The 17,092-nt window shown below is 42.2% G+C and overlaps 1 protein-coding gene across 3 annotated transcripts in view; it reads left to right on the top strand.

Moving 5' to 3' along the window:
* Positions 1 to 15,424, top strand: part of GLI3 (GLI family zinc finger 3) — a 207,629-nt gene extending 192,205 nt beyond the window's left edge. For all 3 annotated transcript variants that reach the window (XM_071736180.1, XM_071736178.1, XM_071736179.1), the window contains exons 11-15: positions 4,300 to 4,449; positions 5,024 to 5,188; positions 7,716 to 8,006; positions 11,236 to 11,563; positions 12,691 to 15,424. In XM_071736180.1, coding sequence (XP_071592281.1) covers positions 4,300 to 4,449; positions 5,024 to 5,188; positions 7,716 to 8,006; positions 11,236 to 11,563; positions 12,691 to 14,975 — 3,219 coding nt within the window. In that variant the 3' untranslated portion in view covers positions 14,976 to 15,424. The remainder of the gene's footprint in view (positions 1 to 4,299; positions 4,450 to 5,023; positions 5,189 to 7,715; positions 8,007 to 11,235; positions 11,564 to 12,690) is intronic.
* The last annotated feature ends 1,668 nt before the right edge of the window (positions 15,425 to 17,092 follow it).

Genomic DNA, 17,092 nt, shown 5'->3' with positions numbered 1-17,092 from the left:
GCAGCCTGTGGGCTCCACAACTTTCTCATATAGCTGTGGGATGAGCTGTGTTTAGCAGCTGTTCCACCCCATGCCTCTTTGCCATTTGATCTTTGTCTCCTGAATAGCAAATGCAGTGGCTCTGCTGGTTTGAGGGACTTCCTGTGGCTCTACAGTTCAAGGAGAGACTTTTTGCAAGATGATGGCCTAAATTCTGCTTCTGCTTGATGTCAGCAGTGAGATTTAATGAGAAATTATATAGTACCTCCTTTTAAATTTTATAAATACTGGGATATAACTGTAAGAGGATACAAGTTATAAATTGTCATTGTTTAATTGAAATCTAACCTTTTTCTGGCAATGGTGGTATATATGCCTTTCACTGTGCCACTAACTGTACCATGTTATACCAATGGTATATATATATATATGTATATATGGATGTACCATGAGTATACCACGGTCTCTTCTGAGTTTTCTCAGCATATGCTAGGGTAGCATGTCTAGGTTAGAAAGCAGATTCAGGAGATTTTCACGATGTTTTCTTCTTTATCCACCAAATAACACTTGGCTTTCAAATGCAATCTCAGTAGCAGATGATGATAATTCTGGTTTTCCTAACTCATTCCACCGGTATGAAGAGGCTTTTCTCCTGCTGTTTGACTACTGGGAGAGCACATTTGGCCTTTGTTCATGTATTTAATAGCTAATGGGTACCAAGCAGTCAGCTAAGATAGCTCAGATACCCCTTTCTTCTAATAAAGAGGTGGAGAAGTGAAGTGGAATACTAAGATTACTGCGGTTCCTACCTCTCAGCTCACGTCATCTGCTACAGTGTGTATGCATGGTGTGCATTGATTATATGAGAACATGTATGATTTAAGGTGTACCCTTTTTGAATAGTGTTTCTTATCATGTAAGCATTTATGCTTCCAGGACAGTGCAGTTTATACTCCCTTCCACCACTGTTTTTTGAGCTTCCCCAGCAGAGGTAACAGGCCAACTTCAGCTTTGACTCTGATGAATTTGATGGCTGTTCTTTTGCTCTGGAAATCCATCTCAGAGCTTCCTTCTTCAGAGCCTGGGCATTCTGAGACCAAAATCAATATTTAGGTCAGCTCCCTCTGTTCACTTTAGGATATTTTGGAGCCAAATGATAATAGCAACATTTTTTTAAAGGAAAGAAGATGATCCAGGACAGACTGAGATTTGGTAATGAGCACTGAAGAGGCATGAAAGTGACTGGTGTTCTGCGAATGACCCCTGCTTAGCAGCTTTTTGGAGCTGTGTGCAATGGGAGATAGCTAGCAGAATTCCAGTCTTTAATGGGGGCTTTTTTTCAGGTCAGAAATTCTTAATAATACAGAACTGGTGCTTCAGAGCCCTATGTTAGCAAACCTGACACTAGGGAGTAATATCATTGGCTTTCATGCGCCTATTTACTGTAATAAGGATTACCCACTTAAGTAAAACTTGCAGGTTTGGGCCTACAAAATTAAAAGAAAAGCCTTTTCACACCCTGAAACTGCATCAAAATTCAATTTCACCAGGAAAAAAAAAATCCTTCTGATCTAGTCCCTGGAATGTGACATTTCATGGGTGTAATAAGGTTACAAACAGATTATAAATTGAAACCCTATAAATCCTTATTGTACTGTACCAAAGCTTCTGCTTTGCATAATACTCTTACTCCTGACTGTTCTTTGTTTTACAAGCTCAAAACTATTCATGCCCTCTCATAATAGAGACCAGGGAGCCAAAAACACCGTGCAAAATCCGAAGGTAATTATCTGAGTCAAAGAACCTGAATGCCAGAGTTCACAAACTTCTGAACTTTTCTAATTGCCCTTTTTTTCACAGTGAGACCTCCCTCTTCCTTTAAACATGTTCTAGATCTTGCACATTGTTTCTGCCAAATGATAATGATAAAAAATCTTGGCACAGATTTAATTCCTGTCCTGTATTTGTATAGTTCTGCTTATGTGTCCATAGCAGATGACTGATCAGCTTTTCAAATCATAACTTCAGAGTGTTTGAATCTGGCCCTACATGGTCAGGATTACAAATTCTTTGAATATCACTGATGGTTTCTGCTGTTGGCTTCTTTCTTGAGCTGATTTAATGTCTAGCAAGTGTCTTCTTCCAGACCAGCCTTCCAGTACTGGGGCACATTTCTGTGTCTGCTAAAATACCACTTCTCTGCAACAAGCAATTGGGTAGCTCACCTGAAAGCTAAGGAAGTCACCAAAATTAGCAGGTGATGTCATGGACTTGTTTTTTCTAAGCTCTACCTGAAGGTGAAGATCCTCTGAGGAGTTGAATGAGGAGATGGTTTTGCAGGTGAGCTCTCAGAGGTCACTTGGAAGATCACAGCAATGAAGGAAAATAGCATGAAGAGGGATTTGGTTGCAGGAGAGTGGAGTGATGGGATAGGAGACTAGGGCAGACAAGTATGGAGGGGGACAGTTGTGTGGTGAGCTGAGGGTGACCATGGGACAGGTGAGCCAGTGGAGTAACAGAGAGGTGAATGATTGAGTTGCCATCCTGGGCAAGCCCCACACAGTGGGAGGTAAAAGGAGATGCTGTTGGGAACTGATTTAACCAGCCTTGGGACTTTTCATATCAGATGGAAAGCCTATGTCACACAGTCAGATTTCATTTCCCTTTTGGCAACGTAGGTTTACCTCAGTAACGCATGGTCTCTAATGTTTACAGAAAGATTTGGCCAAGAATTACTTTAATGCACTGAGTTTTGTCCTGTTACTTCTTTCTCTTTCAGGACAGAAGAGCACACATTAAGCCCACTGTACTCTTCTGATGCCATTTCACAGCACAGGGCCTCTGTATGCTTTTGGTACAGGCATGTGTTGTCCGTATGGACTAAAGATCTGCACTTGAAACAAACTCCTGCAGATTGTATGTTGTATGTTGTCCAGAACATCTGCTCTATTCATGCACTCTGCACCCCATCACAACTTTTAAGAAATGGCAATAAAGTTTCAGAAAGAGAAGAAGAGCAGTCATCTTTTATAGGCAATGCACATCTGTTTGCCATGGCAATGCTGCATAATTGTGAACATAAGTGATTTTATTTGGTTTTCTGGTTGTTTTCAGGACTTCAGAAAAGATGGGGATTACCTTCTTTGTGTTCCAGTCTGAACTACTGGGTTACTGTACTGCTGGATTTTACTGTGAGCTACTTACAGAGCAGATAACAGATTTCATCCCCATCCTGTGATGACAAATTCTGGAATGATTTTGTGTAGTACCTTAATGGAAATAATCACATTTGCTAAGAAATGCAGCCATCTAGTGGTACAACTAGCAAGCAGAGGGAGAAAGTACAGCAAGAGGGAAGCTGCTCAGGCAGGGTTTCTCCAAGAGAGTCCTGGAGGATGAATCAGGTAGCTCCTGCTGAAATTACAGCTTTCATAAACATTTAGAAGTCCAGTTATAGCCTGTGTTTGCTTTTTTTCTGAAGCAGCACTAATAATTCAAACAGTTAAATGTTGGAAAAATTGAACAATCTTGAGGCTGCCCCTATTCATCTGCCCTTTTCTGCTCAGAAACATAAGCAGCAAGAATTAAATCCATATTTAAATCCTCTGCTGCACTATATCTTGGTGAAGGGAACAGAGCAAGCTACTTTCCTGGAGCAGTAAAAGGCATGCGGCCCTGACCCATCTCTGGATACACTCATGCAGATGATTCTGACCACAGCAAGACATGTGCATGACTCTCCACAGGCACGGGGCAAGTGTTGCTCCCAGAGACCTTCAGGCAGAGCCATGCTCAGCAGTAGCAAAAGCTGGCTTGATGAATGCTTCGGTGTTCCCAGTTTTTTGTTACTGCAGTGTGTAGGGTTTTGTTTCCCTGGCTGACACATTTACTGAAAGAAAAAGTTTTTGTGGAAGCCTGGTTTAGCAGTTCTGTTGACTTTTCATGTTGGAGGGTGTCAAAGGACTGATTTTGTAAACAATGTTTGTGTTGAGTGGGACTTAAATAAGGTTTCCCTGATCTGAGAAAGCATTACTCAATGTGAGTCATGCAAGTTGTGTCGTGCGTGAGATTTTCCAAGATCCATTTAATAGGCTGTGTCCCTGAGGCCTGATCCAAAGCTGCTTGATATCAGCAGAAATAACTTTGTAGACCTTTGTACATTTCTAGTGAGATCTGTAATTTGAACCCCGTGATCGCTTTGGTGTACAGACAATCTTACTCTTTTAGTACCGTAGGGTCCTGATGCTGTTCCCATGGGATGTTACAGTCAGGGTGATGACAATGGTACATTTCTGCTAAACTGTAGTCTCTCTTCTACAGCATATAAACAATGACCACATACATGGTGAGAAGAAAGAGTTTGTGTGCCGATGGCTGGACTGTTCCCGGGAGCAGAAACCATTCAAAGCCCAGTATATGTTGGTGGTCCACATGAGGAGACATACAGGGGAAAAGCCACACAAATGCACTGTGAGTAAAGGGGGCTGAGCTCAGGCAGGGGAGCTGAGCTTCACAGGGAACAGGCTGGTGCACATGTTGTGTTCTCTGATCTCTTGTGCATCAGATATTTGTTGGAGAAGAAACTGTCGTGTTTGGTTTGTTATCCAGCTCATCCAGATGACAAGAGCTTCAGGAGAGGGGATTCACTGGATAATTTGACCCGCTACTCAAGTACAAAAAAGCCCCAAAAGGGAGTGTTAAAGAGGGCTCAGTTTGCTGAATTATTTAAAAGCATCTTCTCTTGCAGGGCTGGGTGTTACTGCTGGCCACCAGCCTCCTAGTGGTGATGAGTGGATTGCTGTTTTAAACGAAATACACAAATACTGCTCTCCTCTAAGAGAAGACTTACATAATGCTGGAAGCATTTTAACTTAAGCTGTAATGGGGTTTGTCTGAATAAATTAAAATTCAGCAAACCAAAACAGAATTATACTAGGCAAGGTTTGGATGGCCTGGAAGGTTTTTAGACTTTCATAAGTCAGCTTTTACTATTTCTTGCAAATCCAAAGATTAAAATTAATCCAGCCTAACTTCTTGTCTTCAGTTTGAAGGTTGTACTAAGGCCTACTCCAGACTAGAAAACTTGAAAACACACTTGAGATCTCACACTGGAGAGAAACCATATGTGTGTGAACACGAAGGTTGCAACAAAGCTTTCTCCAATGCATCTGACAGGGCCAAGCACCAAAACAGGACTCATTCCAATGAGGTAAGTAAGCACAGCTTCAAAAAAAGTACTGTTTGGCATCAAACAGATTTACAGTGTGGTCATACAAATTTATTACAGAGACCAGGCAAAAAAATTCTCAGCAACCCGGAAGGAATAGAAGTTCTAGATGGCTCTTGCCAGCATAGTCATTCCTGTGTCATACAGACCTAGAGAGACTGTGGGCCATTTAATTACGTGTAAGACAGATTTAAAGGAGAGATCTAATGGAAACACATGCAATTAACTAGGTTTTTGGTCCCCTGAAACCCTGTGATGGTTTTTCCTGTGGGCATGGGTAGGGTTGGGCCTGGCCCAGGTGCATTCTCCTCAGGGGGGGGGGGGAGGCTGACAGCTCCCACAGCCTCCTGCAGCCTCCTTTGTAATGCTGTGGACAGCTATCAGTAACTCTCCAGGGCATGGAAAATTCGAGTTGCCCTGTAAGTTCTGAGTAAGTCCTTTTCCTTTTTCTCCAGGCTATTTCATTCTTGAATTCCATCCTGAGCAGACCACATGGAGTAGGGGTGCAGTGGAGGGAGTTTCATCTTTTTTCAGCAAAACAGCTGTGGCAGTCACAGCCATCTCCCACACTCTCAGTGTACAACCTCTTTATTACAGTGTGTCTCCCATTACTGCTGCCTCCTCTTTGAGGAATCACAGCATCTTCATGCCTTGCCCCTGCTCAACTGTCCCATTTCAGGTTACATGTGGAGTCATAATCCTTTGTCCTCTCAATTTCACATCTTGGAGCCCAGTCTCTCCTCCTTGACTCATCCCAGGACTCCTTCACCTCTAGCCTAAACCTGGAAGAATTGGAAGGACTGGACATAGCAGCATGGTGACTGCCTGGTGCAGAAACCATAGCAGCTATATCTGTTTCCACTAGGCTTGCATCCTCCTCTAGCTGCCAGGTCTGTCGCAGGCATTCACTAGGACTGGCAGAATCTCCTGGAAGGATTCATCTTCTTCCAGTCCCCTGGTCCCTGCAGCATCTCCTGAGTCACAAGGGAAGCAGAGAGAGTTGCCCGTCTCAGAGTTTGCCCTGTCCCTGCTGTGTGTGCTCTCAGCAGCCCAACCAACAACTGCACTGAAACCCAGCAGCAATTTTGTGAATTGTCACCAAGGCAGAAGGAAGTTCACCAAGTCAGCTATGCACTGTCTGAACTAATCTGTTTCTTGCCTAGTTGATGAGTAAGATCCTCTCAGACTTAAAAGACGTGACCTGCACTGTCTGTGTTTTGAGATCAGGATTTCATGTATTAACAGTAAGAAATCAAGAAAAATTTTCTGCTCTGCATCATTTCTGGTAGATACAGCTGCAAGGGTAAAAGAAAAATTTCTTTTACTGTTATTTCACAATGAAACTGAGTAATATTCTTAGGCAATGTATACTGATGGAGTGCCATGAACACTGTGGAAAGCACATAATTCAGCACTTTGCTGCAGTAGGTAATCTGCAGACAGATTTAAAAGCAGCTGAGGTGTTTTGGTCCACCTTACGAATGTAAAAGAGAGCTAAGAGAGCTAACTGACTTGTACTTCCATAGCATCTTGAGAAAACATGGCTTTGATAGCTCAGCATCAACTTTAAATTGCTCATGGTCGACACTCTTCCTCCTTTTCAGTTCAATGTGAAAGTTTTTTCTGTTGAGGTCAGTGAAAGCAAACTCAGGCCTTAGATAGCCATGAAGAAGCTTGGTTTGTCAAAGGCTCCACACTGTGTGAGGGTCTTATTTCTTTCCTTTCTCGAGGGCTACTATAAATCTTTAAAATAGTAGTTTCTTGGAAACAATTCAGTATTAAACGTGGGTGAATGATACTTTGTTTAGGAAGGTCATAAGTCTTCTTTCTAATCCTCTCATAATACAAGAACAATTTGGTGTTAATGATGCCAGTAAATTTACTCTTTTTCTACATTGCTTAGTGAATGAAATTCACAGACAAAGGCAGCAGGTTTAAAACCAAAAATTTATGCTGGTAGCACTAATAATACTGGTGCATATATTGCTGCAATGTGAAAATTCTTACGGTACTGCATCCTGTTCTTTGACACTACACTAGTGATCTGAAGGATCCAGGAAAAAACCAAGCAGATAATCCTGCCTGACCAAATGCCCCAACGTGTTTTGAAGGGAGCCGTTTGCTGCTGAATGTCAAGGAGTAGGTACGGGGCACACTAGAAACTGAGCATTCAGATATAAAACTGCTGAGGGCAATGGGCAGGATAGAAAATTAGGCCAGTGTTTGTAAGTTGCCACAGCTCTCTTGACTCCTCTGCTATGATAAGTCAAAGCTGTGCCAGCTTTCATGAGAAGCTCTGCCCTTCGTAAACTGCACAGCTGTAATGAGTACCTTCAATACTGAGGAGAATTAATAGGTTTGTCTAGCTGCAGTCACTGTAGAGACCATAAATTAGAGAGCAAATTCACTGTGAGAGCGTATAACTGTAGCACCAGCTGTGCTCCGAGGAGCTCTTCAGGAGTCCCACATGGAATTAAATCTAATTTAAATGTTTTTCTTCTTTTGGCAGAAACCTTATGTTTGCAAGATACCGGGCTGCACGAAGCGCTACACGGACCCCAGTTCTCTCCGGAAACACGTGAAGACCGTGCATGGCCCGGAGGCACACGTCACCAAGAAGCAGCGGGGAGATATCCACCCGAGGCCTCCACCACCAAGAGACCCAGGCAGCCACTCTCAGACCCGGTCACCAGGCCATCAGACTCAGGGTGCAATTGGTGAGCAGAAGGACCTCAGCAACACTACCTCAAAGCGTGAAGAATGCCTCCAAGTGAAAGCAGTCAAGTCAGAAAAACCAATGGTACGCAATGCACCCTGCCGCTCCCTTTGTCCCTTTTCTCCTTGCAACCGGTTAATAATCCTTTTCTGAAATGCTTAGGCCCCTAAACTCTAGCTCACAAGCTTCAGTTTTGTGAGGTTTTCTTTTTCATTTACATTGTAAAATATTTTAAAAACCTAACAAATAGCAAATAAAAAGATTACATCTCATCTGCACAGTATGCAGTAAGTGCAGTGTTGGCAACCCTCACAATAATTGTTTCTCTTAAAGCTTCGTCTTCTGGAATCAGCATATTATGAGAAAAATCACAGTTTTCTTTTTTAAAAAGGCTTTTTTTTTCCATTCTTCTCTTTAGAGAAGAAAGTTAAAGAATGTGAATCTTGCAGGCCTGAAAACAGAATGAAAAAAAAAAAAAGAAAAAGAAAAAGAAAAAAAAAAGTCCAAAAGGCTAAAATGGTGATAATTTTTTGAGAACCTGGGTTAACAACCAGATTTTAGGGGCTTGAGGTTGTCAGGTCATGGATCAAGCTGAAGCAAGATAAGTTGGCATTCTTAAACAGCAGGAGGAGATCTTTTGATACATTTGATTTTGCTTGTGACGTGACCTCTTCTGTTAATCTGAGACTTAATTTAACTTGACCAAATTAGCCTAATTCCAATTTAACTACATTGAGTTAAATTAAGAGTCTCTGCACATCTTTTCTCTGGTTTGCCTCAATGTGTGGCATAAAACCAGTATAGCCTTGAAGACTGAAGGACCTTATTCTGATTTTTTACATATAAGCTTAGATGAAGAAGTTCTTTAGTTGCCCTGCATTGCATGTGCCATCCATCCTTTTCACAAGGGTTAAGGCTAGCAAAGGCAGTCACTCTGTTCTTTTCCACATGAGGGTCTACTATTCATCTAGACTCGACTCTTAAGGACTACAAATATGAGCCCTCCAAATTCTGCTTATATTGTTAATCATGCTGCAGTTCAGTGATTTCTTACAGAAATACAAGTTCCTGGTATATTGTGCCTAAAGGCTTATGCTCAAACTGTGGAGCATTAATCCTGAATTCAGAAACTTCTGAATGCCCAGAGTTAACTTCCACTGATGTAGGAGGTAAAGGAGAACCTCTGCTGGTTTTGGTGTTAACTACCTTAGATTACAGAGGAACAAAACCCATTCTCCTCTTGCTTTGCTAGATAAATCTGTAGTATTATTAAGGTGTGTTGAGCAAAGGTGGTTTTAGCTTGCATAAAATTTGCAGGAAAGGGGTATTAATGCTGGTTGCTTACATAATATTAAATACTTCTCACTGAAAAATTTCTTCTAAAATCAATTTTGTATTTCCTGGTGTTCTTTGCTTGTATGAATTGATACATTTTCTATTTTTTCAACTAATCCAATATCTTTTCTGTCTAATGCTCTTAAATGTCTTGTTCTAACTTCCTAAGGACAGTGGGTAATAAGGTGAGGGCATTTTAACTTTTCTGCTGTTTTTCTTATTGCAACATTATTTATGTCTTTATTTTAGTCTCTGCCTGTTGTCCAGTCATTTCTTTATTTAGCAACATGCAATCCATTAAACTCATTCCCAAATGTAATGTGCTGTGAGCATTTTGCAACACTTGACATGTGAAAAATCTGGCTTATATTGCTGAAATGTCTTCAGAAATGTCTTTGTACCTTCTCCTCTAGATGAGACATCCATTATTTTTCTGTATTTGCACATCTAGAAATGTATGTCCCCTGTAATACAGCCCTTACTTCTGTAAACTACCTCACTGTGATCTTGACACATGGCTGCAAGAACAGGCTTCTCACTCTTCTTCTGTATTGCATGGAGCTATTGTCCAGAAGCATAAACACTCTTCTTCATAATACCTGTTATTTCTCTTCTTGACACCAAATCTGTCATGGCCAGGAGTTGGAAATGAACTTGCTCAGTTTGGCCTCATAAATCCTAATTACATGTTCAAGTTAGAAATTAGCAAACAGCTATTGCATTTTAATGGGCATCTCAGGGGCATGTGATTTGTGTCTTCATTCACTGATGTTAAAAGTGAGAGCCATCACTATTACCTCAGAAATTCTAGCTACCATTTGTCAGTAAAATGTGCATAAAAGTCACAGGCTGGCAAAAAAAACCCCAAACAACAACTACAACAAAAAAACAAACAAAAAACCAAAAAACACAGCAGAAACTCCAGAAGTTAAATACTTAAATGAAACTGTTCTTGGGAGCAAAATAATACTGCATGCCCCACTGATCTGTGATCACACTGCTACAACCTATGCCCAGATTCTGTGCCCAGAGACTTCTGTCTGTCTTGCTGTCTGTTTTGTCTGTCAGTCTGTCTGTTTCAGTTTGTCAGAGAAAATTTCCCATTCTTTTATGAGAATAAAAAAATAAAGTAAGGCCGTGTTTCCCCACAGCAAGAATTCTGCTAGAGCAGCAGGGAACACTGTCTGTTAAGAACAGAAAGGACTAATTATTGCAATGGGCTCATATCCCTGTAGATGAAAAGCCCATTCTGTGTTCTTAAATTCTTAAATTTAAAATTCAGATGAAACAAAGGATTTGATTCAGGATCGTAGCCTTTTTAACTCAGGGAAGAGGTGGCATAAGTTAGGTAAAAGAGGAGTTAAAAGTCAGGCCCTAGTGCTGCTAGGGTCACAGGATGCTGATAATATGATACAGTATTTTTTTTCACTGGTGCTTTGTCCCTGTTTTATTACATGCCGACATTTCAGGCCAACCGCTGCTTCTAACAATGAGCCTTAAGCTTGGAAAATACTTACATTCTTTAGCCACAAGTCTAATTAAAAAAACCCAGATTCCAGTGCTGCTGGTGTCTTGTTTGTTTGCTTGCTTGCTGCAACCCAGCAGTGTAAATTAAACTGCATAACATGGCTGAATTCTTGGTTTATTGAGTTCAGTTGGGAACATAACATACCCAAAGTAGAATATCCATACATAAATGCTCACAGATTATGTGAAATGATAGAAACAATTATGGAAATAACTGAAATAAATATCTCCTGTGGATCTAATATGTACTATCAGCAAGATACTGAAGTGGATTTGCAATGGTATTCACTGCAGTTAGAATCAGTATCTAGAGAGCCTCTTAATGATCACTGTCGTCATTTAATGCTAAACTTTTCTTTACATTTGGTTTACCTGCATTTGCTGCAGGTGCTCTTCTTAATATTTTTTGCTTATCCCTAACATTCTTCTGTTTCTTCCTTCACTCCAACAGACATCTCAGCCAAGCCCTGGTGGTCAGTCTACATGCAGCAGCAAACACTCCCCCATCAGCAACTATTCCAACAATGGGATCGAGCTTACTCTAACTGGTGGTGGTAGTGTAGGAGACCTCAGTGTCATTGATGAAACCCCAATCATGGACTCTACCATTTCCACAGCCACCACAGCACTTGGCTTACAGGCCAGGAGGAATATGACAGGGACCAAATGGATGGAGCAAGTGAAATTAGAAAGGTTGAAACAAGTTAATGGAATGCTTCCAAGACTGAACCCCATTCCACCTTCCAAAGCCCCAACCTTGCCGCCTCTCATAGGAAATGGTGAGATACACATAAGTGGAATGGTAACCCTTTTTTGTCCTTAAGTGATTGCTCAGTCTTGCACCCTTGTAAAGAGTAGTGCAGTTTATGACTCTCAGCATCTGTGAGAATGGTTCATAAATTGACCACTTGCTGTTTATCCCTCATTACAAGGCCTGCTACCTATCCTGTGAGAATTCTGATAGTTCCGTGTTTTACAGAACCAGTGCCCAGTGTCAAGTTTTAAATATTCCCTGCAATTAAAGGCTGGGTCCCAAGATCATCATCATCCTGTCTTGTTTGGAGGCAAGGCAGATGAAATAAATACCTGGCAGTTTATTGTACGGAAGTCTTTCAGATGAGGCCTTAACATGGCACCCTTTGCATAAATGTGTTGGGCTGCCCTTCTAATGAACTGTTTCCATACCTGTAAGTAATAATATGCTATTGATAAGAAGGGCAAATAGCCATGGATGGGAGTAAGACATGATTGAACTCCGTAGTTGTTTTTGTACAAGGAGCTGCTCATTGCCAAAATGCATGTCCCTGCTGGCCTTATAGCATGCTCATAGGTTTCTGCACTCCACCCAGCAGTGACAGCTCAGGTTTTCTGAAACCCATTCAGTCAAAAGAAACTGTGTAGAATTAAGAAATATATTCTGTTTACTTAAAAACAAAACAAAGCAAGGAAACCAGCAAAGATGTTTTGCAGTTGTTAGGAGTTATTTCAAGAATATTTCAAGAAGTGTTACAAATGACCTTGAATAGCCTCCAGTTTTTTATATTTTGTCATTCTGCACAAATGCCTGTTCAATTATATTTTGCCTATAAAAAGCTTCCTTGCGAATGTGTCCATCTGGCACATAAGCCAGCATAGCTGCACTGCAGTCTGGAGCACGACACCAGCTGATGACAGTTTGTGGCTACGGCCTATAAATTGTGTGCTGGGATTCTCACTGAAAGGATGCCCTTGAGTCTCTGCATTAACTTTAACCTAAGGACACAGTTTTTATCCTTACTTCTTTCAAGAAAGAGCATTGCTGTGATGATGCAGTCTCTTCCTCTGTACTCCCTTCTTTACTGGGTGCTTTCTGTGCCAGTTTTTCTGGGTGATTCTCATTTGATTTAACTGTGTATTTTACCTCCAGGTACCCAGTCGAACAGCAGCTGCAGTGTAGGAGGATCCATGACTATTCTGCCAAACAGGAACGAACTTTCAAGTACGGACATCACTGTGTTGAACATGCTGAACAGGAGGGACAGCAATACTAGCACAATCAGTTCAGCCTACTTGAGCAGCCGCAGGTCTTCTGGAATCTCACCTTGCTTCTCCAGCCGGAGGTCCAGCGATGCCTCCCAGGCCGAGGGAAGACCACAAAACGTGAGTGTTGCAGACTCCTACGACCCCATCTCAACGGATGCCTCCCGGCGCTCCAGCGAAGCAAGTCAGTGTGATGACCTGCCAGGTCTTCTCAGCCTCACCCCAGCCCAGCAATACAGGCTGAAAGCTAAATATGCAGCAGCTACTGGTGGACCCCCACCAACTCCACTGCCTAACATGGAGAGGATGAGCCTTAAAACAAGGATGGCACTCCTGGGTGACTGCAGGGAGTCTGGAGTATCTCCACTGCCTCCAGTGAATGCCCCTCGAAGATGTAGTGATGGTGGGGCAAACGGTTACAACAGGAGGCATTTTCTGTCTCATGATGCTCTAGGAAATGGGATGAGGAGAGCCAGTGATCCAGTAAGAATGGCCTCTGACAACCTCTCTGTCCCTAGAGTCCAGCGTTTCAACAGTCTTAATAGCTTTAACCCTCCTGCTTTGTCTCCATCCATGGAAAAGCGCAACCTTGTTCTTCAGAACTACACCCGTTCTGAGGGCGGCGTCTTCCGCGGCTTAGGCTCTCCCTGTCCTCCCAGCATCAGTGAGAACGTCGCCCTGGAGACTGCTACAATGGAAGCAGGTGTCAGTCTGAATGATGAGGATCTTCTGCCAGATGACGTGGTTCAGTATCTGAATTCCCAGAACCAGGGTGTGTATGACCACTTGTTGAACAACGTCCTAGACAGCAACAAAATGCATCACAGCTCAGTGTTAGGAAACAACAACCCCGGCAACTTTGACCAAGCCCCTCCACCGAGCAGTCAGCAGGCAGGATCCGAGGTAAACAAGAGCGACTTGCCCATTCAGTGGAATGAAGTAAGCTCAGGAAGTTCTGACTTATCTCCTCCGAAACTGAAATGCGGGCAGCGCTCAGCGGTGCAGCAGGCTCGGGCCTTCGGGCTGTATAACAATATGATGGTTCAGCAGCAGAACCTGGAGAGAAGCAACGTGGCCCAGCAGAACGGCTATCAGAACCTGACAGAGAGCAGCGGTTCCTACAGTTTACAGCAAAACACCGTTCCTGGCAGCACTAATTCCTTCAGCATGCAGCCCAATAAGCCTTACACTGAAAGCGTCGGCAGGCAGGCAATGATGTCTGGGGCTATGGACAATCCCTGTGGCATGGCAGTGCAAGGGCAGAAGCTGAGAAGCAGCAGCATGCCAGTGAGTGGGAACCAACAAAATTTTGGCCATCCCATGTCAACTAACGATCAAGCCACCAGTATGGCAAATGGGATGCCAAACAGGAATATGATGGAACAGGAATATTTGCAAAACCAACCAGTTGGAGATGGCATTCATTACCAGGGAGCCAATCAGTCTGGTCAGATGATGCTAGGGCAGGTTAGTCCTACCTCACAAAGCAGCCTGTATCAAGGGCCGCAGAGTTGTCCACCGGTGTCTCACACCACTGGCAGCCAGGCTTCAGATCTGTTAGTGGCCAAAAGTTACCAGCCCTGCTCTACTTACGGCAGCAACAGGCGGCAAAATATGTTGAGAAACAACCTGGCACAACAGCAAGGACTCATCAGTGATGGCAACCAGGCATACAGGGTAAACACCATTAAGATGGAGATGCAAGGTCAGTCGCAGCAGTTCTGCTCTAATGTGCAGAATTACTCTGGTCAGTTGTATGACCAAACCACAGGCTTTAGCCACCAAGCTATGAAAACAGGTTCTTTCTTTGGTTCAGAAGCTAACTGCCTGCTGCAGGGCGCTGCAACTGCAAACTCATCCGAGCTTCTTTCCCCGGGGGTTAACCAAGTGTCGAGCACAGTTGACAGCATTGACAGCAACAGCCTAGAGAGTGTGCAGATTGATTTCGATGCTATCATAGATGATGGGGACCATGTCAGCTTAATTTCAGGAGCCCTGAGCCCGAGTATCATTCAGAATCTCTCCCGCAATTCCTCGCGCCTCACCACTCCCCGAGCGTCTCTTACATTCCCAGCTATGCCTGTAAGCACAACCAACATGGCCATTGGGGACATGAGCTCTTTGTTGACCTCACTTGCAGAAGAAAGCAAGTTTCTTGCTGTTATGCAATAGACATAAAAACCAAACAAACTAACAAACAAAAACAAAAAGCAAAACAAGAAAACCCCAACAAAACGACAAAAAACCTTTTGGAGATAACGGATGAAAAAAAGACTCATATTTTTTAGTTGTGTATGTATTTTAGCAATCTCATCTCACCTAAATGGGATGTGTTTCAAGTATATTCCTTTTATGGAATAAGGACTCTGAAAACCCTAAAGTGTTCTAGGGAGAAACTGTCTTCCATTTCAGTTTTGAATCAGTATTGCTACACCCGTCTCCCCCTGCCCCTCCTTCTCTCTCTGTCTATCTTTTTGAATGTCTGTATGCTTCGTTTTCCCCTTTTTTTTTAAATTGTAAACCAATGTAAACGTGTGAAGTGCATGTTTTTGTTTTGTTTTGAGTTTGTTTTGGGTTTGGTTTTTTTTTTTGTTGTTTTTTTAAAGAAAGGTCTGATGAAATGACTTTGCAAATTTCTGTTACAAAAAAGAAACTAGACCCTGTAAAACTGTTGCAACTTTCCCCCCTAAACACTTAGGCACAAAGTACCCAGGAACAATGTGAATTGAGCATATAGTGGTCAAGTCCTCTCTGGATGCATTGGATACGTAGCACTGGTGGACAACCAGCTTAGAAATGCACTGCCATGGTACCCCTGGGCTGTAGTTTCAGAGTCACAGAGCACAAGAAATCAGGAAGTTCAAGTAAATAAGAAATATAAAAGCATCAACCCTTTCATCCCTAGCAAATGTTTAAGGTTTCTGTGTGTACACACACAGGTAGCTGTCACTGCCATGCATAATGATACTGAGCTTGTGTCATGTTTAATACATTTCAGAGGAAGGGGAGGACCAGAAAGCTATCCTTAGTTCAGATGTCATCTTTTGCAGTATTTGGCATTCTGGTTTTCAGCCTTCTTTTTTAAATGACTGGATAGTAAATTTATGGACATGTTTGGTGATTTGGGTAGTTGCATACCACATTTGTGGAGAAAAATTATCAGGGTCTTAAGTAGTATTTCATACAATGAAATAACAAAGTTGCTGTATTCCAAAATGGGGATTTTTTGTATTTTTTTTTTAAATGCTAATTGTTAAGATGTAATTTACTGAGCCTCTGGTTCGTATTTGCAGTAACAATTCCATTGCTGGGAGAACTGTCTTGTGCATCTGTTTTAGCATGTACAGTTTCGTGGAGGGATCGTCTGTTTTAAAATAAGTAAATGCCCATTGACATAACAAACAAGTACTGTTTCAAAAGCATCGTGGACATGGCAGGTAAGACAAGTGGAAAACAGTTTGGAGACTAGCCAAATAAATCAAAGTAGTTTCAAGTAATCTGGTAATCTCAGAAGTTTTCCACTCTAGCCAAGCTTTACAAAATGAAGATGTTTAAACCACCATTAAAAATAGCTGAGAAACAAGAGGAACAGCAAGAACATCTGATGACTAATCAGACTCAAAAAGACTAACCCAGCCCCTGTCTGCTGGTGATACCAAATGCATTTCATTTCAAAGCAAACCAACAAAAACTGGAACTAATGCACTGTGTCATGAAGCTACTCACTGGTAAAGGTGAATGGCATTTGCTCCATAAGCACAAGCTCTGCTAGCATGTTTTTTTGCTGTGCTGGGCTCCATGCCTGCACCTCTGAACACAAGGTACTCTTGGGTGAACTGTTTAGGATGGAAAACAGTTACAAGACCAAGGTTTAAGTTCACCCAGTCCTGGGCGCTGCACATTAGTCCATCCCTTGCAGACTTCTCAGTTAAATCTTGATAGTAAAATTCTGCTACAGGATGTAAGGTGTTGCAAGCACCTACAGTTATGGATTTGATGTCTGTGAGGAGCTGGCGTTAGAGTAGACATATGGTGAAAAGGAAGAATGTGGCCAGTTTTGAATTACAGATAAAACTTAGCCCAGACAAATTAGGAGTAGCACCAGGAAGTGATTTCCATAGGCTAGAAGGCCAGAGCACTCATTTTTTTTGACTGTAAAAAACAAATGAAATATGAGCTGATTCAGGGCATGGTATTTGAGGAATGTGTAGGAACACAATCTCAGTTAAGCTATTGGATAGCCTTGATCTGTTAGCAACTGTTAGAATCAGAGGAAGAAGCTGTAAATC

The sequence above is a fragment of the Heliangelus exortis genome, chromosome 2 (genome assembly GCF_036169615.1).
Source record: "Heliangelus exortis chromosome 2, bHelExo1.hap1, whole genome shotgun sequence".
Lineage (NCBI taxonomy): Eukaryota > Metazoa > Chordata > Aves > Apodiformes > Trochilidae > Heliangelus > Heliangelus exortis.
The sequence above is the reverse complement of the archived record's forward strand: the minus strand, read 5'-3'. Positions and strand labels throughout refer to the sequence as shown.